Source organism: Balaenoptera ricei, chromosome 12 (assembly GCF_028023285.1).
Source record: "Balaenoptera ricei isolate mBalRic1 chromosome 12, mBalRic1.hap2, whole genome shotgun sequence".
NCBI lineage: Eukaryota > Metazoa > Chordata > Mammalia > Artiodactyla > Balaenopteridae > Balaenoptera > Balaenoptera ricei.
The window spans coordinates 54,614,014-54,640,929 of record NC_082650.1 but is presented as its reverse complement, the minus strand read 5'-3'; the positions used below and the strand labels follow the sequence as shown (position 1 = coordinate 54,640,929).

Sequence of the window (26,916 nt, the reverse complement as noted above, 5' to 3'; positions counted from 1 at the left end):
GCCAACTACTTTGGGCATGCTGATAGGCAAGGCCTGATCTCTGCATGACCAGAGCTGGTGCCAGTCTGCTGGTGGTGGAGTGCTAATAGCCAGAGAGAGGATCCAGAATGGTGCTTGTCAGCACCAGTGTCCCTGTGGTAGAACGAGTTCCCCAAAATGTCTGCCACCAGCACCTGTGTCCCCAGTAGGAGTCCCAGTTGCCTCCTCCCGCTCTGGGAGGCTCTTCTTCAAGGTTAGCAAATGAATCTGACCAGGCTCCTTTCAAATGACTGCCTCTGTGCCAGGACTCAGAGCATGTGAGATTTTTGTGTGCACCCTTTAAGAGTGGAGTCTCTATTTCCCACAGCCCTCTGGCTCTCATCAAAGTAAGCCCCGCTGGCCTTCAGAGCCAGATGTTCTAGGGGCTCATTTTCCTGGTGTAGGACCTCTGGACTGGGGAGCCTGATGTGTGTCTCAAACCCCTCTCTCCTTGGGAAGGACCTCGGCAATTGTGATTATCCTCCCATTTGTGGTTTGCCTGCCCGAGGTTGTGGGTCTTGACTATACTGTGCATCTGCCCCTCCTTACCCATCTCATTGTGGTTCCTTTATATCTTTGGTTGTGGAAAATCTTTTCTATTTGTCTTCAGGTTGTTCTCATACATAGTTGTTCTGTAAATCGTTGTAATTTTGGTGTGCCCGTGGAAGGAGGTGAGCTCAGGGGTTTTCCTACTTTGCCATCTCAGCCACATCTCTACCCTTTCCAAATTTAAACAAATTATTTGGACATGTATATATTTTATCTCCCTGGGAAAATGTTTTTTTCAAGACTATATTCCATTGGGGTAAAGAAGTAATAAGGACAGGAATTCAGGTTTTGACACAAGTCAGTAAATTTCAAAGACAAGGAAATGGAGTGAATGTGTCTAGATCCCCTGACGACAGTGGATTGAAAGCTAAAAATTGTCTGTCACATGTGCTTTTTAGGTTGAGTCTATTTGTGCTATTCTCCATTTGTACAACGGCCCCTCGTATCCTAATGACACTGGATGTAGGACCCAGCAAGCAAAGTTCAGGACCACTATAAATGTTCATTACAATGTTAAGTACTGTTGAGAGACAAAAAGCAAAGTAAAAATTCATTAACTACCAAAAATATCAGGAAAATCCACTTAGAGGCAGTGCCACATAGAGGTTAAAAGAGCAGAATCTAAAGCCACGGTGCTAAGCATCAACCTCAGCACTACCATCACACTAGCAAGTTACTCAACCTCTCAGTGCCCCAGTGTTGTCCTCTGTAAAACGGGGATAATACCTGCCCCCATCTCCCAGGCCACGTGCATGTCAAGGGCTCAGCACTGGGCCTGGCAAGGTGCTCAGCAAGGGTGAACTATTATTTCATTACTATGAAGCTGTGGATCCATCTTTGCATGTACCTCATTTTCCTTCATGACTTATTTCTCTGCACCCACAGCATCTAGCATCCCATGGCATAGGTATTCAACAAATGTTTAGTGATGATCACAGCTTACAAGTTCTGGGTAACACAGTCAGAGGTGTGTTATTAGGCTCAGTCATGTGCTGACTGAACCCTAGAGACCTGTGGGTCCAGTCTGTGGGGAGGGGGAGAGGGAAGGGTAAGAATTGCGGTCCAGTCCAATAGAGCTCAGAACAGGGAGGAGGAATGGCTTTTCAGGCTATGATGAGTTGAGTCAGTAGTTGTGTCTTCAAATGTCATTAATTAGATGCCCAAAATACAAATGGGTTTTGCTTTTTCTGTACCACTGCTCCCATCCATGAGCCAAAGTAAACCAGAGTATCTGAAAACTCCAAGAGTTAATTAGTAAAGTACAATGAATAAAAAACCCAGTTCTCACCTACTAAGAGGCCTCCATTTGAACCTCCATTAATAGTCAGCCTCTTGGGAGACGTGTAACCTTCCTTGATAAGATATTCAGCAGCACACTGGAAGTCATCAAAGCAGTTCTGTTTGTTGGCCAAGATACCACCTACAATGTGCCAAAGTGAAAGATAGTTAATTAACAAAACATAGAAAAAAATATCACATTTTAACCTAAGGGGGAATCAAATGATGATAGGGCACAGTTTCAACTACTGATCAACTTAAACACAATGGACTAACACTACATTTTAGAAAAATGCCTCAATTTAAATTTTGTTATGCATTGTGGAAATCCATCATCAGTGCCACAACTGCTAATCCATATGGTGCCTTTGTATTTTTCTAAAACCTCTTAGAACTTAAAAGGCAAATGCCCCAAAGGGAAGAGATGATCTGGTATGACATCAGAGAACCATGAGAATGAAAATGTGAAAGCATGTCAACAAAAAGAACCTGTGTTTTGGGAGGAGCTGGACTCAAAACTGACACAAGACCCAGAGCAGAGTCCAGTCCTCGAGTTCCACACAGCATGTGACAATGGGGATGAACGCGCTGCCCCCTCCCTGGGAAGATGAAAGTGCTCTGCGCGGACCTCCCTGGTGGCGCAGTGGTTAAGAATCTGCCTGCCAGTTCAGGGGACACGGCTTCGATCCCTGGTCCAGGAAGATCCCACATGCCGTGGAGCAACTAAGCCCATGTGCCACAACTACTGAGCCTGTGCTCTAGAGCCCGAGCCACAACTGCTGAGCCTGCACGCCACAACTACTGAAGCCCGCGCTCCGCAACAAGAGAAGCCACTGCAATGAGCAGCCCGTGCATCACAACAAAGAGTAGCCCCTGCTCACCAGAACTAGAGAAAAGCCTGTGCACAGCAACGAAGACTCAACGCAGCCAAAAATAAAATATAAAATAAATAAATAAATTTTTAAAAAAAGAAAGTGCTCTGTGCAGAAAGGTGCACTTCTCACCCCTCCTCTCTGCAGGAGTCTGAGGTGGGGACGTGATTACGAGAAGGAAGCTCTCTGACTTTGCCCATGGGTACTTACAGAACTTAGGCAGGAATTAGGTGGGGACGTGGTGCTGCACAGAGCAGCCCATTAGTTTCTCTAGGCTTGAAGGAAGATGATCTCAAGCATCTCCTCAGAGAATCCGGGCTTTCTCATCTAGAAGCCATTCCAGTGTAGAGCCAAACAAAGAAACTACTTAAAGAGAGGAACATTTGTAAGGCCTTGTAATATCCAAAAGTAAAGGCCAAAAGTCAGAGTCATGCCCACAAAGGAATGGATGTCTGAAATAACTGCCAATGAAATGAACAAAAAGCAGACATAGATCTAATTAGATATTTGAGATTAACCATTTTTGCAGAAATTCAATTAAAGATGAAGCAGTGCTACTGAAGAAATTTTTTCATATCAAAACAAATGTTATTAAGATTTTAATAAGAAATTATTGGTGAATTAGGATGGCTAGGATTACTTAGTTTCCAGGAATAATAATATTTTGGGTATATGACTATATTTTTTGAAGAGCATTAAATTTTAAACTCAATTAACAGAATGGAATCTAGATTTATCGAGGTTCAATATGCTAGGGTCTAACTAGAAAAGTTCCATTTCAGGCCCTTTCACTGCCTAAATTAGGAGAAAGTTTATGATCAGTCTAAACAGAGGTAATCAACTTCTTTTAGCTTCAGTCAAGCTGCAAACTCCCCTCCCCCCAAGACTTCTGGATAATAACTTGGTTATAATTAATACAGAGATGAGAGAGTTGACCAAGACCAAGGGCACTCTTCCCTACCAGAGCATGGTGGACACCTGAGGACCAGAGGAATTTTATGGCGAAGAACTTGGGTTCTTTGAGGAGAAGGCCACTGGGTCAGGAGTCCGTGCAGGTGGGTGTTTAAGTGTGTACATTAAACATTTTTAACCAGGAAATTGGGCGAGTCAAGGGGTCCAGACTTAGCATATGGATTTGGGATGTACATCCAACATAAGGTGTGTAGAGATTTTACTTTTATTCCCCCTTTCTTAGTCATCTCTTACTATCACAGTTTCATAGTATGATTTTAGTGTAATTAAACTCTAATATCAGGTCCAAGTCAGAATGATACAATGAATTCTATGCTGTTTCAAATACAGTGACAATCAATAAAGCCTTCAAGGATGACACCTGGCCCAATGATAGCTGGCAGGCTGGGGGCCCATGTGTTCATTAGGGACACTCTTTTTTTTTTAAGAATTTCACTTTTTTATCCATCTATTTATTTATTTATTTTTGGCTGTGTTGGGTCTTCGTTTCTGTGCGAGGGCTTTCTCTAGTTGCGGCAAGCGGGGGCTACTCTTCATCGCGGTGCGCGGGCTTCTCACTATCGCGGCCTCTCTTGTTGCGGAGCACAGGCTCCAGACGCGCAGGCTCAGTAGTTGTGGCTCACGGGCCTAGTTGCGCCGCGGCATGTGGGATCTTCCCAGACCAGGGCTCGAACCCGTGTCCCCTGCATTGGCAGGCAGATTCTCAACCGCTGCGTCACCAGGGAAGCCTGGGACGCTCACTCTTGCTAAGATGCTCAAATAGTTTGCTGTCTGACATCAGTCCTTGGGGTGCACGCTGAAGACCGAGGATTTAGGCTTGGGCCTTTCCTGCCTCCTGACATCTAACAGGTACTTATGAAAAAAGCCCTTTACAGCTCTACCCTCATCTTTGCTGATCTGATCGATGCAGAAAACCAGAGCCTGGGCCTCAGCAGGTAGAGAAGAACAGGTGGGTGTACGGATCCGAAGGGTGGTCTCGGACGCTCCTACTGCGGGAGAAGAGCCTCCTCACCACGTGCTGCTGGCCAAGCCTGAGCCCGGGGGGCCGCCCTCGTGCTCGCAGACTGTCTTACACAGGATGGCTGATGTTGAGAGGGGAAAAGCAGGGAGCCGGTGGGAGTGAAGCGGCTTCCCACATCCTCCTCTCCCAAACACAGGAATAAGGTAAGGGAAGAACATCTTCTTCAAGCTGTTGGTTAGTCTATGCATTCCAGATACACAAAAGCCTGGGAGACGGGGTGTGCTCCATATAGAGAGAAAAGGAAGAGATGGGGCTTTAAAAATAAAGGTTGCCATTAATTTTTTTTTAAAGAATGATAATCTGGGGAATAAAGGTGAATATAGGAGCAGTTTCCTCAATCAACTAGAATACATGCTTCAGGAGGCCAGAGAACAGGGACTGAACCATTAAAACCAGAAAAGAAAAATGGCTGTGTTCTTGTGTTTATCTATCACGTGCAGGTTTTATTAGAGTCCCAGCAACAACGCTAGAAGGATGCTATTTCTTAGCAATGTTGGGAAGATCAGAGAAAGCAAGCAAAAGATGCCCAAACTGGGACTAGGGAAGCTCTATTTTAGAGTGCTCTTTTTTCTTTTAAGAGAAAATGGCCTGTTTTTGCAGTCTGTTTTGAGATAGCCAATAATGCTAAACAGTAAAAGCCAGGCTAACAGGAGAAGGAGACACAATAAATACCAAAAGCATGCCCCAGACTCACTTCTGACAGTGACTGATAGATAAAAATGTACCCTATACATTGCTAACAAAAAAAATTGATTATGGTATGTAGGAGATGCGTCTGAAAAAGGCGTCCTTCATTCAAATAGACTGCAAAGGAAAATAAACTGTGAAAAGACTGAGCTGTTTAAATTGAAAGGGGGAATGGTGCCTGCAATGTGTTTGGAAGCATCCTTTTCTGCCCCTAATCCCCTCGGCTTGGACTATGCCATATTTGTGTTTCTGCAGAGAAAATACCTCACCTTTATGCCACGTCTCTCCGTATTCCCCACCTCCTCTGATGTTGGCCACTGCAAGGACGCCACCCATGTGTCTCACAAAGATGAGCCTGGACACACTGAGAGATGGTAAAAACAGTTAAGCTGCCACTCACTGCCCAGTGAGGGCCGCTGTCCTCCTCCACCACACCCGCACCCGCAGCCCTGCAGATGCTCCGCACGTGCTGTCATCTACGTGGAAGCCCAGTACTTTCATGTTGCTCGATTTAAGTGAAATGTTACAACTTCTGCCTAGTGATTAACTGCAAAGCTCATACATTTTCAGGAGCATTCAGTATACCTCATTTTAAACAACTGTCTTGGCAACCGAAATACTGCCACCCATGTGACACAGCCCTGGTCTGAATGGTGCTGTGCTTGTTACACACCCGGTAATGGCCCCTGCTACCATCTCTCCCAGTATCTCTCTCCAAATTGTTCAAGTTGGAAAAAAGAAAGCTCCTTCTGAAATATGAATTTTAAACAGATTTTCCAGTTTTACAGAAATTTAGACATTGAAACTAGGTGTGAGAGAGGTAGAGGAGATCAGGCACACTGACCAGAAAGTAAGAACGGAGTGCCCAGGGCTGGAGAATGTTTTCTAGAAATAAACAGAAGAAACTACGGCACAAAGCTTCTTTAGAAAGTTTGGATTTTATGTTTTCCTCCCTCTCTTTCCACTCTGACCCTAACAGTACTGAATGAGGTTATTTTTCTGTTTGCTGTTAACTAAAATTAATTTTGCTTTGAGAACTATTATTTCTGAAATTTATTCACTCTTCCTTTTAGTAACTGGGGAAACTGTGGGCTTCTGCAACCTGAGGCTCAAGATGGTCTGGCTGCTAATTTCCTGGATGTTGAAGATCAGAGGAAAGGAGAGTTTGAGGTCGGTGATCAGACCATACACCCATGTGGTCCTCTCCAACATTTTTCCTATACCTCGGATGGTCTCTACTGAAACTACCAGCATATCCACTGGTTCAGGGAAGAAAATGGTGTAAGGACACTTCCTCACTCATCTCACTTCCCAACACAGGGCAGGCTTAACGAATACTCGTTGCACAAATGAACAAAGATAAGCTCTGCTCAGGAATCAGTGTTGTCTTGATCCAGGTTCCCCTGTGGGGACCAAGGGGATGGGGCTCAGGTGCAGAGGCAGTAGACCAGTCTCTGGTTTCTCCTCACTGTCTGGAGAAGATCAGATACACGCTGAAGTTCCGAGGTGCCACGCTTACCTGTAGTTGGGTGTGATAGATATGTTGAAGCCGCCGTAGCCGTATAGGAAAGCGGGATGGGAGGCATCCAATTTTATGCCCTTTTTATGCACGATGAACATTGGAATCTTCGTACCATCCTTGCTAGGGTAGAAAACCTAGAGCAAAAGAAAGCAGAACAGCTAGATTTAGCATTCCTGAGTAAACACTTGCATGCTTTTACATGGGAAAAACAGACAGGTAGTAAATTCTTCAAGATGTAGAGTAGCACAGTGAAAATCCAGTACCACTAAAAGGGCTAGTTGACGGGGGAGCATATTTCAGTTTTTATGGAGACAGTGTGGAGTAGAGAATATAGGGAGACTTGACTTTGAATTCTTCTTCCACTCTCAAAAGCTCGGTGACCCCTGGCAAGTCTGTCCTCACTCAGCTTTAGTTCTTTATCCGTAAAATGTGGCCACCGTGCCCACCTCTTAGGGTCTCCACGAGGCCCACATAAGAGAACGGGCATTCCGTCCTCTGCTGCCAAGCGTCCCTCCCGGCAGTGGGAACTCAGATTGGGCTCTTCTGCCAGACAATCCAATCTAGGAAGACTCTTTTTCTAGGAAAGACATTTCATATTCAACTTCCTCTCTAAGTGTTAACACACTCAACTCCTCTTCATTTTCCTATGTTCAACTATTAATTAAATGTTAGCAACAACAAAACATATGTTAGCTTTAGAGAGTAGATAAGGAGCAACATAGAAATCCTATTGTTTCTGATTGATTAAACAAAGACACTTTCTCCAGGATTGATAATTAAGGCTCATCAGACCTTCCTGAATCTGGTAAGTTCAGTTAACGTTTCTAGATTCATTACATTTTGGGTAAAAGGAATAAGAGAAAAAGGATTAGAAAGAGAACATGAAATGTTATTCAAACGGTAAGCCATAGAATAAGCACTGAGTCACCCAAAGCTGATAATGGCTTCTTCCAGACAGACAATCTGTAAATAGCCTTCTCTGGTCAAACGTGGTATCTTTATCCCAAATGACACCTGGAAAGTGCCCAGCTTAGAAACGTCTTGCTGATCTCACACATCACTGTCAAGGACATAAACCTCTACAGGTAGTGTGACTTGGAGCCATATTCTATCCAAAGCTTTTTAAGGTAGCGGTTCTATCGTGGAAAGTGCCCACAAAGTTCTTGGGAATAAACAGTGGGGGGCGGGCAGGGGAGAGGGGGGAGGCGAGGCACATTTGGAGAAAGGCACTACACGGCCACCATTAATGCCTGCGAGTCTGGTCGTTTTTTGAAACCTGCCAAGGAACAGTATAACAAACATTTGCTTCTGACTTTGGAGAGAAATGCTGAGATGTATGTAAAGTTGACTGTTTAGGAATTATGGAGAATACATGGCAGAGTTCAAAGTTATCAGAGGAGACAGGGTTTTAGCTAAAGTTATTTAGTGCCAGTTAGGAGCCGCTAATAGAGAGTAACTGTGGGAGGTACAAGCAAATGCAGAGCAAGACGTACAGGCGACTGGCTGGGGCTAATGAGCTGAAACCCAGGCCCTCGGGTAGGCGTGTTCTAACCACAGAGGAGACAGCGTGGGGGCGGGTGGGCAGGGGAGCAAACTGTCTCACACGATTCTACCCTAACTAACTGAATCATCCGCTTAAAAAATAGCGTTCCCCCCGGCTACCTCCCGACTTCCCACCTATCCTCAAATCCCAGCCCCGGCACCTAATCCCTCTCCAGCCCGACTGAGGCCTCCTCAGGCAACTCTCCTTCTGCGTCCTACTCTTCACCCGGTCAGCTGGACTGGTGCACTTCTGTCCCTACTAAGCTGACCCTCAGAGCCTCCTGTTTGCAAAGTGCTCTGTCTTCTTGCTTCGGGGCAATGTGGCTTCCTCCTCTGGCACTACTTTGCTTGCTACCACCTGTAGGCTTTCTAGTGCCTGCACCTCGCTTGGTCTGCAGTGCTCCCATCTGGTTCCAGGACGGAGGCATCCTTGTGGAATACAATCAAAAGCACAAAGGCCCCCTTATGCCCATAGCTGCAAAAATATACCCAAGTATTAAGTTGGTGTGGGTCAGATGTTAAAATAACAGCACTGTGAATGCTGTCCAAAAGTGAAAGGGCACGGTGAGGATGACTACAGTAGAATCATCTTCAAGACAACTCCCTAAAAGAAGTCTATTTCAGACTTGAAATAAACATACACACTTAACATATATACATGTGTACAGACTTCATCACATCTCTATATATACACACAGAGCAGTGTTTTATGCCATTTCCATTTATGGAATGGCAATTGATGACAATAAACCTTAACCTGACTGCAACAGAAGGGCAAACTGAATCCTGAGTGAGTCTTTTGATAACTATGGAAGGAATCCATGTGGACATTTTAGAAACAGACATTAAAAATAGCCCAGCTATTTTCCATTATGCTCTTTCCATTCCTTTGACTTTACTGAAACTGATTTCCTCTTGAAGCCACTCCTGCAAAACTTTTCTTTGAGAGGCTTTGTGGGTAAGTTTCTTTCTAGATTTGCCTGGTAAGGAAGAAAAGTTAGCAAACTCCTTGTTTCCATTTGCTTCCCAAACCTGGCCAAACCAAAAAGCTCCACTTCATAATCTACACTAGTGGTTCTTGAACCTTATTGGTTGGGCCTAGGCATCTGTGATAAACATGTTAAAAATGCAGTTTCCTGGGCTTCATTCCCAGAAATTCTGATCCCACAAGTATGAGGTGGACGACCAAACCTGCAGATCTAGCACATCTCCTAGCTGTTTCCATTTTCTTCCATTCCCAACACCACCCATTTGCATCCCCTACTCTTTGTATCTGGCCTTTCCTATCTTCATGGGGGCCATCTCCTTGGAGTTCTTGAAGAACCTTCTGCCAACTTCACTCACTCTCTGAACCCCAGAGAAAGAAGGATCATTCATTTCTTACTAAGTCCACTACTACCACACTCTTCTGATTACCGCAACTTTTTCTTTTTGTATTGTCTCCCTTTCCTTGGCATACAAACAGACTCAAATTTCTCCTATCCTACACAACAACAACAACGCCCCAGATCTTTTGTACCGCCATGTCTGTCCCTCAAACTAAATTTCCGTCTCCTGCTTCCTTCCTGATCAAACATATCCACGGCAACCTACACCCACAGCTCACACGTGCCTGCCTCGTTCAGTCCTGTCCTCACCACTGCCCTTTCAAAGGGCAGTGATGAATTTTTTTGTCTTTGCCCCTCCATCCCTACCTCTACCGTAGTGGTGTAGATCCTTCCGAACTTTTCCACATGCTTATAGAGACACATCTGTTTACACGTATTCACATACATGGGTTATTATTAAAAGGCAGTAGTACATAGAATCAGGCCAATATTGGGATAAAACTTAGTCGGCTTCTCCCCACTCAGCTACCGATTATGGAATTCCTTCCAGGTAAAGACACCCAGATTTACCTCATTTAAAAAAGTGGCTGCCTAGTACTTCATCGTATGAAAGTACACGAACTTACTTAACCATTTGCTCACCAAAGGCCATTCAGACTATTCTTTTTCTGTTATTAACAATGATGGAATAAATCCCTTTTACATAAATCTTATATAGTCATGCTATGATTTCTACAGGATATGTTCTTAGACATGAGATTGCTAAATCAAAGTGTATGTGCATTTAAAAATTCAACAGAGGGGTTAGAGCCAAGATGGCAGAATAGGAGGATGTGGAGTTCACCTCTCCCCACAAGTACATCAAGAATACATCTACAAATGAAACGATTCTCACAGAGCACCTGCTGAACACTAGCAGAGAACCTCAGACACCTAAAAAGGACAAGAAAAATCCCCACACAACTGGGTAGGATGAAAGAAAGAAAAAAGAGAGGAAACGGGATGCGACCTGCACCCCTGGCGGGGGGAGCTATAGGAGAGGAAAGGTTCCCGCACTCAGGGAAGCCCCCTCACCGGTGGCGGGGAGATCAGCTGGGACAGAGAGGGGGCTTCGGGGACTCGGAGGAGAGTGCAGCAAGCGGTCTGTGGCAGGCAGGACAGAGTAAGACCCACATGGATGGTCCGTACTGTACAGATGGCCAAAAAGCACATGAAAAGATGCTCAACATCACTAATTATTAGAGAAATGCAAATCAAAACTACAATGAGGTATCCACCTCATTGGCGGGAATGTAAATTGGTACAACCATTATGGAGAACAGTATGGAGGTTCCTTAAAAAACTAAAAATAGAGCTACCATATGACCCAGTAATCCCACTCCTGGGCATATATCTGGAGAAAACCATAATTCGAAAAGATACATGCACCCCAATGTTCACTGCAGCACTATTTACAATAGCCAGGACATGGAAGTAACTTAAGTGCCCATCGACAGAGGAATGGATAAAGAAGATGTGCTACATATATACAATGAAATATTACTCAGCCATAAAAACAAATGAAATAATGCCATTTGCAGCAACATGGATGGACCAAGAGATTGTCACACTGAGTGAAGGCAGACAGAGAAGGACAAATATCATATGACATTGCTTATATGCGAAATCTAAAAAAAATGGTACAAATGAACTTACTTACAAATAAGAAATAGAGTTACAGATGTAGAAAACAATCTTATGGTTATGGGGGGAAACAGGGAGGAGGGATAAATTGGGAGATTGGGAATGACATATGCACACTACTATATATAAAATACATAAATGATAAGGACCTACGGTATAGCACAGGGAACTACTCAATACTATGTAATGACATATGGGAAAATCTAAAAAAGAGTGGATATATGTATAACTGATTCACTGTGCTATACAGCAGAAAGTAACATAACATTGTAAATCAACTATACTCCAATAAAAATAATATTCACTGAAAAAAATTCAATAGATTCTGACAAATAATTCTCTAAAAATGGTGTATCAACTTAAGTTCCTAATGACAATATTACCTAAGTGTCAATTTCTTATTAGCAGTGGGTGTTAAGAAGGATTTTAATTTTTGCTAGTGTAATAGGCAAACATTACCATCTCACCAGTTTTAAGATTCAGTTTTTAAATGAGCAAAGATTTTCATCTGTTAATTGGTCATTTTATATCTCTTCCTCAGAAAACAAAGTGTGCCCACCCTTTCAGTGTGTTTTACCTTTCTGATTAGTTAATAGAAACTCTTCTTATATTAAGGACATTTACCTTTCTTTCTGTCATATATTTTGTTTCTATTTCCTCCCAGTCTATAGCCTGTTTTTAAACTTTCTTTGTGGTATCTTGAATATATTTACATAGCACATATACAGATAGGACTCCCTCACCCCAAGTTGTAAAAATATTTGTCTATATTTTCATTTTGAATTTTTACATTTATAGTTATCCAAATGAAGTTTCTTTTTACAAATGATCTGGTATCTAACTACTTTTCCCCAAATAGCCAACTATTATACACCATTTACTAAAGAATAATTCTTTTCCCCATTTTTCAGAAATGCCATTTTTGAATTGGTTTCTTCCCAGGCCTCATCTGTTTCGATCCCTATCTGGCAACTGCTTCTTTGGCTTCCTGGGTGCAGTATTTCTCTAATTCTTTTTCAACCTTCCTAATTGATCCATTACTAGCTCTTCTTCCTGCTGCCAAATGCTACTGTTTTGCAGTTTTCTATACTTGGTCTTCTCTTTTCTCTCTGCAAATCCCCCATTTGCCATCTCAGAGAGTTCCAATAAACTACTCCGTGCTAAGGACCTTCATGCCCACATTTGCAGGTCCCTGTGAGGGGCTGGTTAGAAAGCCCCTCAGGTTGCTCCACTGTGAGGGCTGTGACGTCACACGGTGGGTGGCCCGTCTACATCTCCAGGCCAACGTGCTCTAGGTGTACCTTACAGGTTCCTCTGTGGGGCTCTCTCATTTTGGCTAGTAGCAGTGGTCCCTTACTTCACTCTCTCCTCAGCCACCCAACTGCCAGCTCTCAGAATCACATCTTGTGCCAAGGACCCCCACGCCCAGGCATCACTCGGCCACTTCAATTCTCAGGCCTCTCCTCGCGCATGTGTGCTGGTGACCCTGCCCAGAACTCTCTGCCACGCTAGCCTCAAACCCACCTGGTCTCCCCGACTCCTCTCACTGGCTAAAGTGAAGCTGTGGTAGGAGCAGTAGAGCCTCGAACTATTATTAGTAACACACAACAACCATAATATATTTTATCTATTTATATGATACACAAGCCATTACTGCTTGATGAGGAGGCAACTGCTGAAGCTTGAACCCATGGGCTATTTTCAATAGTTTATTGCTACACCACCACCCAGGTTCAAGCTAAACAGCAAAAAGACTTTTCCCCCTCATAATTGTAACCAAATGAGAGCGAGCTGACAATACACATCCGTTCATTTTGAGCGTCCACTGTGGGCACAGACCTTTGATGGGATGCCAAAGCCTCTATGGGACCCTGAACGGACAGGACAACAAAGTGCTCCCACGGGATCCAGCAGGCACCCACGTGAGTAACAGAAAAAGTCCGTCCGTCATCCAGGTCCCACAGCTCATCATGTGAGGCTGACGGGCCCCGTCCTCCCCATTCCTGCCAGCAGCAGAGCAAACGGTCCGTGCGATAGATCCAGTCCAACCAGGAGCCTGTGACACCAGTGTCAGCACCAGGTCTTTCCCCTGGCACACCCATCCACCTTCACAGACACAAGCACCACCGAAGAATCTAAGACGGAGTGTCTCTGGAAGCACCCGTGAGACCACGTGAGAGGCACTATTTTATCGTGCTTTGATATGCAGCCTTCACCAGGGACACCACAGATGAAAAATAAACATCACGACAGCGATTCAAAGCCACAGTTAGTTCTAGACATTAGTAAGCCAGCCACAGATTGATCAAACACAGACTTTAGAATGCTTCCTGCCTTAATTCCGTGTTCCTCCTCTTTAAAACTTAAGTACTTCATTTTGTAGACCCTCACAGCAGCATAACAATGTTAGTCCACATTTAAAACCAAGAACGTTCAGCACAACAAGGCAATAAGGAAGCACACCCTCTGGGAAGCCCATGCTGTATCTCGATAGAGGACAGAGATGGGTATTTTCAAGTAGTCGTGAGACTGTTCCACCTGGGAAAGAAAGCTGGTGTCAGCTCTTTCTCAGCCCTGGGGAATCAAGATGATCATCCCAAATTCTGGGTATTTAAAATGTTTTAGGGATTTCCCTGGTGGCACAGTGGATAAGAATCTGACTGCCAATGCAGGGGACACGGGTTCAAGTCCTGGTCTGGGAAGAACCCACATGCCACAACTACTGAAGCCCACGCACCTAGAGACCGTGCTCTCCAAGAACACAAGCCACCGCAATGAGAAGCCCGTGCACCGCAACAGAGTAGCCCCCGCTCGCCACAACTAGAGAAAGCCCGCACGCAGCAACGCAGACCCAACGCACAAAAAACAAAAATAAATAAATAAATAAATAAATAAATGTTTCAGATACAAGGAGAGAAGGTCACTCTGGGACCTCACCTAGCTGGTCACCCTCTCTTATTTTAGAAATGAGAAACCCAAGATCCATAAAGATAACTGCCAGGTAACACTGCTAGCTTGCATAAAATTAACACCAAGTCCCTGGTCCAGAGTTTTTTCTACCCTAGTACAAAGTAATTCACTTCAAGCTATTACTTCCTTGTAAGCATCTTTACTGGGTGTAATTATGCAAAATTTTGCAAATGTTAGAAACTTTGATGTAGATTTAATATATTCTCCCCACCCCCACCCCCAAGACAATGATCACTGGCCTCTAGGGAATCCAGGGGACAAGTATTCTGGCAAAGATACTATGCTTTATTCGCTTTTTAGTTTTCGTTACCCTCTTGAAAAGGAGATTCATTCAAGCATGTCAAAAGCCATATTCCAGATACAGGAGTTATTACTTAGTATTTTTTAAAGCAGAATGGGTCTGCTTAGAAAGATGATCCTTCTCCAAACAGTCATCAGTGTTACCACCTTGAGGACAGATTATTAAAACAATAATAAAAATCCCACTATATCCTGCCATGCCATTCTACTAAAAAAATTCAGTTTCAGTAGTATTTTTAAAAGGCACAATTCACTTCAGAAATGAAACAAAAAATGCTTGAGAGAATCATAAGAAAAACTAACCCCAACTTGATAAGTAATCAATTTAAAGCAGCTTCTAATTTTGCACATTTAAAACCATTATTCTAATGAATGACTGACAGATAAGAGCTCACCGATCCTTGATCTGAATCCTTTAAAAAGCTCTTGAGGAAAAGAGAGAAAAGGTTTATACTTTATATAAGTCAAAAATGTCAGAAATGACCATCCCTATTGTCCGCATGACTGTGCCGAGGCATCACCAAATATCAGGTGGTCTTTCTCTGGATATGCATGTATATCTGTATGCATGTCCAGCTGTCATAACATGTGAATCTGGCTTCATACGGAGGAAATAAAAACATCTTCCTTTAAAGGAAAAAGAGGAGCAAGTGAACATAACAAACCAAGGGAACATGGCTGTTCCTCAAGAGAATGACATCAGTTATGAAAAGATCAGCTCTCTCTGCTGAAATGATTACTTTTCTGGAGATAATAATACATTTAGTAATAAAATCAATTTTGCTAACACATTCAAACATGTGCGACCATTTAAGTTCCCCAAACAGACAATCTTCAGCCCCACAGTTAATCTGGTTCAGACTTGGTGCTCTCTGAGGCAAACGCCAGGACTCTCATTATCACGGGTAATGGGACGTGCTCGTCCACGCAAGGTGAAGGAAAACTGTAAAGGGCAAGCCCTTCGCAGAGAGGAATGTCTGGTGAGAGCGACTCCTGCCTAATTTTAGAGCCTGACGGGCTGAAAGGAGAACGTTCATAAAGGGCGCTGAGCTTCCCTTCCCATCAGACTTGACAGAGCCCCTTGTGTGGCCTGTGCCAAGGATGGCAGACACATGTGACGAGGAGCAGAGCTGCTCAGAAATTCCATGCTCAATGCAAACAGGGAACAAGACATTCCATCACCCACAGAACTGGGCAGAAGGCAACCTCTGTGCCCCCATTAGCTTGCAAAACAAGTATATGAAGAACTTTGGGAGGCGCTGCACATTTCTGAGCTGTGTGCTTAGGTTAAAAATACTAGCCTGGCATTGGAAGGTTGTAACCCTATCTCTTTTCTAGACTTTTAACTTTGGAGGAGTGGAGGAGAGTTTAAGGGTCACTTTTGGGCAGAAAATATAAAGGGAAGTGTTTATTTCAGATTGTTTTACTCTGCTTTCCAAAGGATAGCTGGACATTTTTGTAACGCTGGAGATTTAAAAAAGTCCTGTGGGGCACCTCAATGACAGCGAAGTCGGTCTATTTAAAAAATCTGTTTTAATTTTGGGGACATTTCTTGAGCACCAACGATGTGCTAAGTGCTATATGCACAGTCTCTGCAGAAATGCACCGGCTCTCAAAGGCTCAGCCATCTGTTCTTTGGAATAATAAACCTATTCCCGGTCTCAAACTGTGCAGCAAGACGTGAAATAGAAAGTGGAAGGTTCTGAACATGAGGAAAGAAAGCCAGTGGTACAGACACAAGTGGAACATGGCACTTTGATGAGTTTTTAGAGTTTAGAGGTGTTCATGTATTTTAAGGTAGAAAGACATAAGGGGCTATGATGAATAAATATGACTTGATTGTGAAACATAAAAGCCACCTTCAGTTCCACTGCCCTGATTTCCTTGTGGTCAAGGCAAACACACAATCAGACATTTTCATAAAAGTGAAGGACCTACTTACTATATGCAGAGGTTCAGAGAAAGCAGTTTCTGTTTTTTAACAGGCGTTGTTTCTAAGGTGCTCTCAAAGAATGCATACATGGCCCTGTAATGAGGCTCTCCACAATGGGCTTTTAGGCTGCACGTGGAATGCATGTGTGTTTGTTTTGTTCTTCATGAAAACAGCACGATGAGTCCATCCTCAGGGCACTAGGAGCACTGCACTGTGTGCGTTCAGTAAACATTTGTTTATGAATTTATTTGTTGACTGAATAAATGAGTTAGAACTACATATTAAACACTCTCTTTCCGATCCCACAAACTCCTATACACCAGCCAGCCTCAGTTCCTGAGGCTCAAAGTCATCTTGGATGCCTCTCACATGTCATCTTATCTAGCCCTGCCTATCCACACGGTGGCCTTGTCTCCTAACAGGACTCCTGCTTCCAATCTTTGGATACTTGTTACCAGATTAATCTCCCCGCAATCAAAAAAAAAAAATCTTCCTTTTAATCTAGGTCATTCCCCTACTGAAAACATGCAATGCCTCCCCATTTTCTACAAAATGAAGTCCACGTTTGAGACCAGCAATTGAGACTCTACTCTCCGCCTTCAACATCTGTGAATCCTTCCCAACTATCTTCTCCAGTGAGACTGCCATTTCACATCTCCAGACCCTGGCTCCCAGTGTCACATGCCTGAATAGACTAAAGTATGACTGCAAAAAAACAAAATCATCGGCTCTTAGGAATTCACTTGTTTGACCCCCATCTACTCCTACCCAATGCAGGCATCCCCAGAGCTACATCTCAGGCAGGTTCAACCTTTTCTTGGATATTTCTAGTAATGAGAAAGAAATTTACAACAGCACAAATGGCAGGTCATTTCATTTCGGAACTTCCCTAATTGTTATAAAGTTCTTCTCTACCTGAAAAAGTCAAAATAACTGAAAATACAGGGAACAAGAGTTATCCAAGGCCCTGGAGACAGAACCTAGTAATAGTAAATTCCTATATAAGTTAACTATTGGCTAAAGTTTCCATACATTTAAAAACAAATATTAAAATGCCTGCCACTTAGTTTCTATATTTTTCACAATAGAGTTTTCCTTAGTCCTTACTTTGGTCACAATATACAGTATTTATTTTACTTGATTTGTTTAAAACACTTATATAGTTTTTCCCATGTACCAAGCACTACTCTAAGGGCTTTATAAATATTCCCTCATTTTAATTCACACTTTATACCACGAATATCGCCATTTTTTAGGGAAGTCACTTTGACACAGAGAAGTAAATAGTCCAAAGCATATATCTCATAAGTGATGGAGTCAGGATTTGAACCTGGGCTGTCTGACTCCAGACTCCACGCTCTTAGCCAAGGGATCAGCAAATCCTCTGGCCCCTTCCCCAGGGGCTCCTCTAGAACCCTCAATGGCACAACTATTGTGCCCTCATGCATCTCCCTCTTGGGGCCGTGCATCAATTTACATCTATACCTAATACAGTGCCCAGAGGACAGTAGGCACTTAGAAAATGAATGCTGGACAAATGCGGAAGTGAATGCTCAAACTGGACCCCATGCTTCAATCAAACATAAGAAAAAGTATTTTAAGTGGCAGTTCATTAAAAGAAATCCTCAACAAAATATTAGCAAACCAAATCCAACAATATATTGAATTGGAATTTATTCTATGGATGCAAGGATGGTTCAACACCCACAAATCAGTCAACGTGATATACCACATTAACAAAATGAAGGATAAAAATCTTATGCAGAAAAAGCACTTGCCAAAATTCAACATCTATTTATGATAAAAACTCTCAACAAAGCAGGTATAGAGGGAACATACCTCAACATAATAAAGGCTATATGCGATAAGGCCACAGCTAACAACATACTCAATGGGTAAAAGCTGAAACTCTTCTCTAAGGTCAGGAACAAGACAAGGATACCCTCTCTTGCCACTAATTACTCACCACAGTATTGGAAGTCCTAGCCTGAGCAATTAGGCAAGAAAAAGAAGTAAGTATCCATATTGGAAAGGAAGAAGTAAAACTGTCACTATTTGCAGAAGACATGATATCATATATATAAAAACCCTAAAGACTCCACCAAAACATTGTTAGAACTAATCCACAAGTTCAGTAAAGTGGCAGGATACAAAATCAGTATGCAAAAATCTGTTGCATTTCTTTACACTAATAATGAACTATGAGAAAGAGAAATTAAGAAAATAGTCCCATTTATAATTGCATCAAAAGCAATAAAAGATGTAGGAATAAATTTAACCAAGGAGATGAAAGACCTATATATTGAAAACTACAGGACATTAATGAAAGAAATTGAAGAAGACACAAATAAATGGAAAGACATTCCATGCTCATGGATTGGAAGAATTAATATTGTTAAAATATCCATATTTCCCAAAGCAATATACAGATTCAATGCAATCCTTATCAAAATTGCAATGGTATTTTTCACAGAAATAGAAAAAAAAAATCCTAAAATTTGTATGGATCCACAAAAGACCCTGAACAGCCAAAGCAATCTTGAGAAAGAACAAAGCTGGAGGCAATCATGTGTCAGATTTCGAACTATATTATAAACCAAGAGTAATCAAAACAGTATGGTACTGGCACAAAAACAGACACATAGATCAATGTAACAGGATAGAGAACCCAGAAATAAACTCATGCTCATATGGTCAACTAATTTACAACAAAGGAACCAAGAATATACAATAGGTAAAGGACAGTCTCTTCAATAAATGGTGTTGGGAAAACTGGACAGCCACATGCAGAAAAATGAAAATGGACCACTATCTTACACTATACACCAGAATTAACTCAAAATAGATTAAAGACTTGACCATAACACCTGAAACCATAAAACTGCTAGAAGAAAACATAGATGGTAAGTTTCTTGACATGGGTCTTGATGATTTTTTGAATCTGACACCAAAAGCAAAAGGAACATAAGCAAAAATAAACAAGTGGGACTACATCAAACCAAAAAGCTTTTGCAGAGCAAAGGAAACCTTCAATAAAGTGAAAAGGCAACCTACTGAATGGGGGAAAATAATCGCAAATCATGTATCTGGTAAGGGGCTACTCTCCAAAATATATAAAGAACTCATACAACTCAATAGCAAAGACCAAATAATCCAATTAAAAAATGGGCAAAAGATCTGGATAGACATTTCTTCAGAGAAGACATACAGATGGCCAACAGGTACATGAAAAGATGCTCAACACCATTAATCACCAGGGAAATGAAAATCAAAACAATGAGATATCACTTTACCTGTTAGAATGGCTATTATCAAAAAGACAAGAAGTAACAAGTGTTGACAAGAATGTGGGGAAAAGGGAACTCTTGTGCACTGTTGGTGGGAATGTAAATTGGTGCAGCCACTATGGGAAATGGTTATGGAGGTTCCTAAAAAAAATTAAAAATAGAACTACCACATGATCTAGCAATTCTGCTTCTGGGTATTTATCTGAAGAAAGTGAAAACACTAATTTAAAAAGATATATGTACCCCTATGTTTATTGCAGCATTATTTAAAATAGCCAAGATATGGAAACAACCTAAGTGTCCATCAATAGATAAATGGATAAAAAAATTGTGAGATATACACACACACACACACAGAGGAATATTACTCAGCCATAAAAAGGAATGAATCCTGCCATTTGCCACAACATGGATGGACCTGGAGGGCATTATGCTGAGTGAAATTAAGTCAGACAGAGAAAGGCACATACCATATGATCTCTCTTATATGGGGAATCTAAGAAAACGAAACAAAAACAAAAACTAAGCTCATAGATTCAGAGGACAGAGTGTTGGTTGCCAGAGGTGGGGGGTGGGAGAAAAATGGGTGAACTATTTTGTTTTGTTTTTAGTTTAAATAAATTGAATAAAATTTTTTAAAAAGTCCATACAAACACAGCAATCTAGAGTCTGGCATCACAGTGCTTGAAAGCTGAAAAGTAAAAAAAATATAAATTAACTCTGGTTGAGGTACTTAAGAGGCTGTATAAGCATGGATAAGGGATCCCAAACTTCCAACTTATCACTAATGAAAAATATTTAACATCTGACATTTTCCTGTGTGTAGCTGTTAATCTATTAATTTAGCAATGCCACAGTGGATGAGCTTCGTGGCTCTTGCACTGTTTGGTTCTGGTAATTGACTCATGAGATTGCAACTGCATCATAAACACCCGACAAGAATGCTTGAAATCCATTTCAAATTCTCACTAACTCACACCTACAGCAGACCACTTATTTTATTGCACTAGAAAAATAAAATTAATAACCAATGTTGAAAAGACAAACTCTAGCCAGACTGTTCAGTAACAGAACAGAAGAGAACTTCGCACCTTAAACATTTGTGGCTGGCCATTATGCATTCTTAAGAGTGTGAACTATTAAAGAGAGACAGATGTTAAAAGAGGAGAAAGGGGAGCGGTGTGTCTGCAATCAAGCAGTTTGCAGCCGTGGGGTGGGGGATAGAATAACCTGCACAAAGCCAAGGGTGGCCCCGAATCAAGGACAGCATTGGCAAAAGCCCCCAAACCAGGAAGCTGGCACAACTGTCCAAGTACTATTTTTCATTTGTACATCCAAGGGGAAACTGAGATGCAGCAAAACACTGCGAGGAGCAAATGCACACAAAATAATTTTGTTGTAGAAAAATGAATGACTGGAATACTGAAAAGGTGAATTTGCAAGTAAAATTCACAGGCACAGAGACATTCATGTGGGTTTCTGTTGGACACATCCAATGCTGCTATTACCCTCTGATCTACTTCTACCTAGAGTCTCTCAGACAATAAAAATGCAAATCATCAAAATAGACCCCTCAGGTGAATAAGAGGCAAAAAAAGAAACCCACCATAGATGATTTCATGTTGCTTAAAAAACAATCATTAGGAAGCTCACGAGTACACAGTGCATTTCACTCCCCCACTGGGACGCATGGGGCCAGAAGTAGACTCGCGCTGGCGAGGGCAGGCTGCAAAGAGATGGTCCGTTAGAAGGGACAGAACAGAGGCTTAGACGAGTATCACAAACAGCTACTGGGAGGCAACTCACCAGGGGGCGGAAAAGAGAATGGGGAAAAATGAAGGCAAATCACAAAGTTCAGAAATCCTACCGTGAAGGTACAAGCACCAATTCTTCTTTGCTTTCTGTTCTAAGCTTGGCTGTGTGAATGTTTTATATTTGTGCAGTAGAATAACAGTAGCAAAAATCTCATCAATGAAACCATATATAATTTTTTCTGATGGCTACGAAATGCCTCCCACTACCTTGTTTACCCCAGCACTATCATGGACGGACGATCTTGTCTATTCATTTAAAAATGTTTTAAAATGTGGAAATAATATACTTTTGATTACACACACACACACACCTTTTTATTATCACCTGTAATCAAGGCAGCGTTAAGGCAGTGAAGATCAAAGTCTAAGAAAAATGAAAGCTTAAGATGAATAATCGAATCATGTTCATGGAAGATCTAGAAAAGAACATTGTGCTGTAGTGATGACAGATGGCATTCAGGATGGCGGACGGAGAACATTTGATGCACATCAAGGCTGTGTGTGCAGAAAAGCTGGCTACAAAGCCAGCACGCTGAGTTCAAAAGTTTTTATTTAGTGAGTTTTGTGTAATACCTCTACTGCCTAGGAATTAACACACAAAGCCCAGGACTGTAAGGAGACCCCCCTCACTCCATTAAAGCGGCCAGGCTCACAGGCTCCACTCACAGCCTTTTCAGTCCACTGCTGCCAGACTTTGGCTGGCTGCTCTCACCTCTTGCCCCTTCTACGCACGCCACTGAGGTGCTTAAGCTGTGCCCATGGGTTCATTCACCACCACCCCTGCCAGCCCTCATGACTCTGCCTGACTCTTGACCCTAATTCTCTGAGCACCTGGCAGATGCCCCGTGTGCATCTGGCACAGACCCTTTCAAGGGCTCCCCACTGTATACAGGATAAAAACCTCACCCCGTTTGGGTGCACACCAGACCCTTAGGGTTTGGACCCGTCTCCCTTTCCAGGCCCATCTCTTGCCACTAGGCTCCAGCTGTGGTGCTGAGGATACCTCTGCTGTATACGAGCTCTCCTCCCTCCAGCGCCCTTCCCCGTCTGCCCAAAGTTCCTTTCCAGGAAGCCCTTCTTCCCAGGAACAGTCTTAGATGCTCCTCTTCCTCTGGGGTCCCGTAAGACCTGTGATCAACTGAAAGCAAACTGCTAAAAATCTTTGATTATATCCCCATTTCCCTAGTAAACTCTATCCTCCCTTATATTCCCAGCACTGCCAGATACAAGGTAGTTGCTTAATAAATGTTTGTGAAACAACCAGATACAAGGTAGTTGCTTAATAAATGTTTGTGAAACAATTATGTTTATTTACTTAAGCAATCTTTTCACCCAGTCATTCCTAGATACTCACTGTAATTCCTTACTTGAAAATTCCATTTTATTTAAATCAGTATTAATTAGTAAAACTGTCTTAAGCAACCTTTGGCTTCTCTCTTAGGCACAGGGTCTTCTGGGACCTCACATAGACTAACACAGTGTGGAAAGACCTTATAAAAACCATATACACAAATCAATAAAGATGTTGAAAAGTGAAGAAGGAAAGGGAAATTGAATGCCTGAAATAAGAGGCTGCTTTAGAAAACAAGTTAGATTTCCAAAATCTGGGAAAAGTAATAAAAAAAATCCAAAGTAATAATCACAAACTCTCATAAAACATAACAAGGAATGGGTCAATGGAATTTACATGTTAGTAGAACTGCTTTTTTTTATTGCTCAGCTTGTCTAAAAGATTTGCAAACATTTGTAAGCAGGTAACAACAACACAATAAATGTGTGCAAGGAAAATATAAAGAAAAATTTACTTTGATGCTGTAAAAGGGAGAAGTAGTGCTATTTCCTGCTTTTGTCAGACTATGACCCAAAATAGTCTTAAAGATTAGATCACGCAGAAAATTTCACAGCAGTTCAAATGGTGGTAAACATTCATTTTCTGACATTATTTGTTGGTTTTGAACGGAAAGAACCAATTATCATAAGAGAGGAGAGGGAGATGGTCTGACACAGAAATTTTACAGAAAGGAAATGTTCCATTAGTATAGGTTTCTGGCAATGATAACTAGACAATGTAACACTGCTTCATCTATTGTGGCCTCTCTCATTCATTTGTTAAGTATTTACATGTATCTACTCTGGGCTCTGGGGACATAGCAGTGGGCAAAACCATTTTCTAAGGGGAAGAGGAATGAACACAGAAGCAGATGAGGAGATAATGTCAGCTGGGGATGAGTGCAGTGGGGAAGCAATAAAGCTGGATGTGGGACTGGGATGGAGAGGGCTGCTCTCTTACACAGGATGGAGAGGGGCAGGGAGAGGGAGTGAAGGGGTGGGCCAGGAGGGCGGCACACATTCCAGGCAGAGAGAAGGAGTGGGGAGAGGAGGGGGTGCTGGAGGGCGGGGAGTGTGAGTGCGTGCAGGCAAACAAAGTGAGGCGGCCACTCTGCAGCTGAGTGGACAAGGGGGAGAGGGCAGGGGCCAGACCGTGGGCGTCCATGGGCATTTCTCAAGGCTGGTCAAATAAGGGATGCGCTATTTAATAAGAAGCCACACTAACCTATGAAACAACAGCAAATAGTCACTGCCTTTTGACCACTGATCTCAGAACTGGCTGCCCTGCCTCCTCATACTGACCCCAGCCAGGAAGCCTGCCCGCCACTGTATCAATAACAACATCAATCGTTCACGCAAGCTGACATCACCCCAAACCCTCGATACTGTGGGGTAACGTATTTACAGAGGGCTGTAACTCACCAACGTCACCCCAAGGGAAGACTCTGGCTACATCACACGTGTATTCTCCCGCTGAAGACAGAGCGCCACATTAGGGGCAGGCGAGCAGAGCGTGCCAGTTTCGTCTCCCACAGACTCATCCTGCTGTTGGCCAGCCCTGTGGCCGTGGAGGACAGAGCGGCCACGGAGGGGATCCAGCTCTTGGAGGGGTTGGGGAGAGAGGGAGGAGGCCTGAGGGGTAAGACAAAAAGGCAGAGGGCAAGGAGGGGCTGGAGCGGACGGATGGAAAAATTAAGGAGAATGCGGACAGGCCAGCGGCTGGCTAGGCTGTGATGCAGCTGAGGGGGTCACGAGTGGCTGCAAGCCCCCGGTCTGCTTCCCTGCCTCTAGCATCATCCTGCCCTCCTCTCACAGACCCGTGGCATCCGAGAACCGTGGGCCCAATCCCAGCTCCTGGATCCAGATGGGTCCACAGAGGAGTAATGGAGGTCCGAGAGCTACGGGCAGCATTTGGAGAAGCCCAATGGGAAGCAGACCTGTAAGACGAGGCTGCACAGATCAGACTGCGGTTATCAGCAACTCGGGCTGTGCGGCTGATCGGCAGTTCTGTGTGTTCTTTATTAAGTAAAGTAGGAAAGTAAACATTACTTTAAAAACACTGCGTTCAGGATACAAACTCTCCTACAACTTCGAGTCCACCAGAGAAAATAATAAAGGTCCTTGGAGAAAAAAGAAACGTTGACTATTCACTAGGTTTTCCAGAACTGTTTGTGTTTCTGAAGAAAATACTTGGAAAAATGAAAGCTTAAAACTAACAGAATGGATTTGTAGTGACAGAATTTTAGATGCTGTGGTCAAAGGATGAGGCTGGGTGCCGAGGCAACCCTACACTTCACGGAGGCCCACTCTGCCCTCTCTGGGGGGGGACGTGCGGTGTCCACGGGGCGGGCCCCCCAGTGCTGTCCTCTCTCCTCCCGGCACATGGACGGTGGCCATCGCCATCTGTCCACTCCAAGGCTGGTCTGTCCCCAGGACATGGTGTTGCCCAACGATGTGTGGCTGGGTTGGGAGGTGACACTTGTACGGAAAAGGAATTCATCACAGCAGGTGCGTGATACACTTTCCCTCTGCAGCACAGGGACAGGCCATGCTTGGGTGGAGAGGCTCCTTGGGCAGGGCCTAGAGGGAGCCCAGGCTGATGGCCCACAGACAGCATGAGATACAAGCTTTCCTGAGATTTTAGAGGTGCCTGTTAACTGCAATGGCCTAGCCTATCCTGACTGATAGAAAAGAGCAATTAGGAAGGAAGCCATTCGTAGTGAGTAGAAAATCCTAACACTCAATATTTGAGTCTTCCCACTCCTAAACTGAGTACATAACAAAATGTATGTATTTCAAAATTTCAAAACTACTTTTTTTTTAACATTTTTATTGGAGTATAACTGCTTTACAATGGTGTGTTAGTTTCTGCTTTATAACAAAGTGAATCAGTTATACATATACATATGTCCCCATATCTCCTCCCTCTTGCGTCTCCCTCCCTCCCACCCTCCCTATCCCACCCCTCTAGGTGGTCACAAAGCACGGAGCTGATCTCCCTGTGCTATGCGGCTGCTTCCCACTAGCTATCTATTTTACAGTTGGTAGTGTATATATGTCCATGCCACTCTCTCACTTCATCCCAGCTTACCCTTCCCCTTTCCCTTGTCCCCAAGTCCATTCTCTACATCTGCATCTTTATTCCTGTCCTACCCCTAGGTTCTTCATGAGCATTTTTTTTTTTCAAAACTACTTTTTGATTTTGAGTTGAAACTCAAAAATTGTTTGGAGAAAAAAAAAAAAAAGGCGAGCAGACAGAGAATTCAGGGCCTAGGGAGTTTCACAGAAGTAAAGTGGGGAGCCAGTACTTGGAGATGCCACTCTGAGGCCCCCAGGCACTCTCGCACACATATTCTCTTCCTTCCCTCCTGGTGGAATGGAGGAGACGTCCCTGCTTATCTGAAGGCCAGTCCCTCCACCAGGGCTTGAGATTCCCTCACCTTCTCAAGAACTCAGCTCCTATGGTGGTTCCCTTCCTTCTGGAACCAACCCATCGACACCCTAAAACAATCTGGTTTCTCCCACCTTAATAACATGCCACTGGACTTCTCAAAAGACTGTGTACACATGGTTCTCCATTTCCTCTTCTCTCATACCTTCTCCCTGATCCTGAACTCACGGCCATGAAAGCTATGGAAGGCTCCATTTGTAAATGTCTTATAAAATTTTTTGGATTGATTTGCTTTTTTAGCACAGCTATATAAATTATTCTACAGGAAGAAAATGACAAATTTGAAAAGTAGTCTGGAGAAGGAGGAAGAGAGTGTGAAGTATAAACCACAGCTGTTAAAAGTCAGAGATGTTCAGTTAA

The 26,916-nt window shown here is 43.1% G+C and overlaps 1 protein-coding gene and 1 long non-coding RNA gene across 2 annotated transcripts in view; one reads left to right on the top strand and one right to left on the bottom strand.

The window, feature by feature from the left end:
- The window catches only part of LOC132376023 (uncharacterized), a 112,536-nt gene extending 109,541 nt beyond the window's left edge, over positions 1 to 2,995 (top strand). Inside the window, exon 5 of the long non-coding RNA XR_009506201.1 lies at positions 2,238 to 2,995. This is a non-coding gene — a long non-coding RNA (uncharacterized LOC132376023). The remainder of the gene's footprint in view (positions 1 to 2,237) is intronic.
- The window catches only part of PREP (prolyl endopeptidase), a 137,621-nt gene that overhangs the window by 13,311 nt on the left and 97,394 nt on the right, over positions 1 to 26,916 (bottom strand). Inside the window, exons 11-13 of the mRNA XM_059941502.1 lie at positions 6,917 to 7,053; positions 5,667 to 5,761; positions 1,856 to 1,987 (exon numbers count right to left, since the gene is read on the bottom strand). Of these exons, the coding sequence (XP_059797485.1) occupies positions 1,856 to 1,987; positions 5,667 to 5,761; positions 6,917 to 7,053 (364 nt within the window). The remainder of the gene's footprint in view (positions 1 to 1,855; positions 1,988 to 5,666; positions 5,762 to 6,916; positions 7,054 to 26,916) is intronic.